The 2,687-nt window shown below is 36.3% G+C and overlaps 1 protein-coding gene across 1 annotated transcript in view; it reads right to left on the reverse strand.

Moving 5' to 3' along the window:
• The window catches only part of szt2 (SZT2 subunit of KICSTOR complex), a 167,784-nt gene that overhangs the window by 94,708 nt on the left and 70,389 nt on the right, over positions 1–2,687 (reverse strand). Inside the window, 1 exon segment of the mRNA XM_017304280.1 lies at positions 517–760. Within this exon segment, the coding sequence (XP_017159769.1) occupies positions 517–760 (244 nt within the window).

A 2,687-nucleotide genomic window follows, 5' to 3' on the forward strand; every position in this document is an offset into this window, starting at 1 on the left:
GAATCGGTGACAAAGGGCAGCCTTGGCGGAGTCCAACTCTCACCGGAAACGAGCCCGACTTACTGCCGGCAATGCGGACCAGACTCTGACACCGGTCATACAGGGATCTGACAGCCCCATATTTTCAAATCAGTAAACGTACTGTACCTGAGTTCCAACAGATCAAGTTTATTTAAGCTCTTTGGTTTAGAAGTTGATACTAAGGAAAGTTGACTTAAAAACTTTTCCACACAATGTAGACTATTTTTGTTTTGGTGCTGTTAGCAGCAGCTGGAGTGCTGCTAACAGCACCACCACTCTGTCATGTTTGTTTTGGGATTTCAATCTTAGTATTTCTCGTAGCACGTTTCTGGGTGATCTGTTTGAAGTGGGAGAGCAGAAATGCATAGACAAGGGTAAGAGAAAAACAAGGTTCAATGTTCCAACTTTCATGGCTGAATTTTAAGAGGTTCTTGATGTTATTTAAAAGCTGTTAAAAAAAAAGCAAAATGTGTGAAATGTGTCAGTCAGACTCACTATGAGACAGAGAGGCTGACGGAGCAGAATCAGACAGGCTGACACTGGATGCTGTTTTTGGAGGAGAACTGGACTCAGGATTGCAGGAATCGGGCTGGGGAGGACTAGGCTGACTCTGGTCCCTCACTGTACTAGAAATATCTTCAGAGTCTAACTTCTTGGCTTGGACCGTTTCTCCGGCTTCGGCTGCAGTTGTGTCCCCATAAGCATCTGTGTGAAGATTGAAGGTCTTCCTGTCTTCACTCTGGAGATGGATGGAGATAGTGAAATATTTGTCTTTATCACATAAATGTATTTAATCCAAGTCTCCAGGTCTGAAGTTTTACAAACAAATTGTTGAACATAAGATTCTTCTTCTCATATATAAAGCTCTAAATAATTAAGACCAACTGTTGTTACTGGTGGTTCTTCGAGATGCTACAAGTTATTAGTAAATTCTTGTATGGAAGAGTGAGTTTTTTCAGAAAATAAATTAACTAGACTTTTATAAAACTGGACTGCAATCTGCTGGGTTCCCTTAGATCAGTAGCTCTCAATTAGTGGGTATTGTAAAACCAATACCAACGATAACTTTACAAACCCTCAATATTACGAAAAACTTCACCAGTAAACAGATGAAGCATATTTACTGTGAATGCAAAATGTTAAGCACTTTTTATCTCCTCTGAAAAGCTGGAATATAAATATTGTTTCAAATTTTGCACAAAATTTTTGTTCAAAAACTACACATATTGAAAAACAAGCTGAAGCAGTTGACAAATAATTTTTTACAAATTTTAAAAAGTTTTACTGTTAGTAAAAAAATATATATCCCAGTTGATCATGTGCACTTTTTTTCTGTTGAGAATCCTGCAGACTGAGCAGTCTTGACTAAATGTTACTGACTGTAAATTAAACTTGGAAACTGTTTTGAGACTAAAAACAATGACATGAACAACTACCACTTATTTCAGCTGTTTTGATATTTTTGTCATTGAATTTGGAGTCAGCGGTCAGTATAGATAAGTTATTAAATATCACATTCGGAATAGTGTTTCACTTTGGGCAGAGGGTGAAAACATTTGTTGTTTCTAATGGGGCTCGAGAGAAAGTCATTAAGAACCACCGCCTTACACAGAAATGTTTTACAGTATTTTGACTAATTAATTGAGCATGCTGTACAGTCCAATAACTAGAATCATTTGGAATGCATGTGTGATTGAATCAATATGATTTTTTTGAAAAATGCGTTGAGATGACATTTGTTGTAAATTGGTCGCCATATAAATAAACTGAATTGAAATGACTGATCTTCCACATAACCCTGATCCACAGATGGGTAAGCATCTTGAAGTTAACAGAACTGCTATTAAACGATATGAAGTAAATATTTCATATCAAGTCAGAATAAATAATTACATGACACCATTTTGACTAAACATCTGATTGTGAGTCTTTCGATAATATTTTTTGCATTATTTTTTAAAAATGCTTTTATCTTTACTTTTATCTATTTATTAATTTCTGTTATTCCTCTTTCTAGTGATGTAAAAGTGGCGAGTGACTGAGGGTCATTGCGTGCACAGAAAAACCCTGTAAATTTTAGACTCTAAGGTAAAAAATGGTGCACAAAAATCCATGTAGGACGGCGAAGTCCTAGCGCAAAAATTCACGTGACAGGTGGACGGAGCCTGGTGCTGCAAGGTTGGAGACATTCCTGTTAGGCCACGGTGCCTGGATAATACCTGGATAATACCTGGATAATACCTGGATAATACCTGGATAATACCTGGATAATACCTGGATAATACCTGGATAAAACCCGTGTTAAACGGACGGCGGAGTCCGGTGACGACAGGCGCTTAAATTCCGTAACAAAAGTATGTTTTAATCTTTTTTTTATTTTTTCCAAAATCTCTTTCTTACTGTTTATTCAATGTCACATGCTGCTTTTATTTTTTCTTTAATTATGTAAAGCACCTTGAAATGCCTTGCTGCTGAAATGTGCTATACAAATAAGATTTGATTGATTTGATTGATTGAATATGGGATAGATTTCAACTGTCTGAAAACTTCCATGACTCATAAAACTAAAAGCCTAAAAATTTAAAACCTGACCCCAACCTTAAGAAAGTGGATTTTAAGCATCATATTAAAGACTTTGTTTTTCAATCTAATTTAATTGTTTACGC

The sequence above is a fragment of the Poecilia reticulata genome, linkage group LG4, assembly GCF_000633615.1.
Source record: "Poecilia reticulata strain Guanapo linkage group LG4, Guppy_female_1.0+MT, whole genome shotgun sequence".
Taxonomy (NCBI): domain Eukaryota; kingdom Metazoa; phylum Chordata; class Actinopteri; order Cyprinodontiformes; family Poeciliidae; genus Poecilia; species Poecilia reticulata.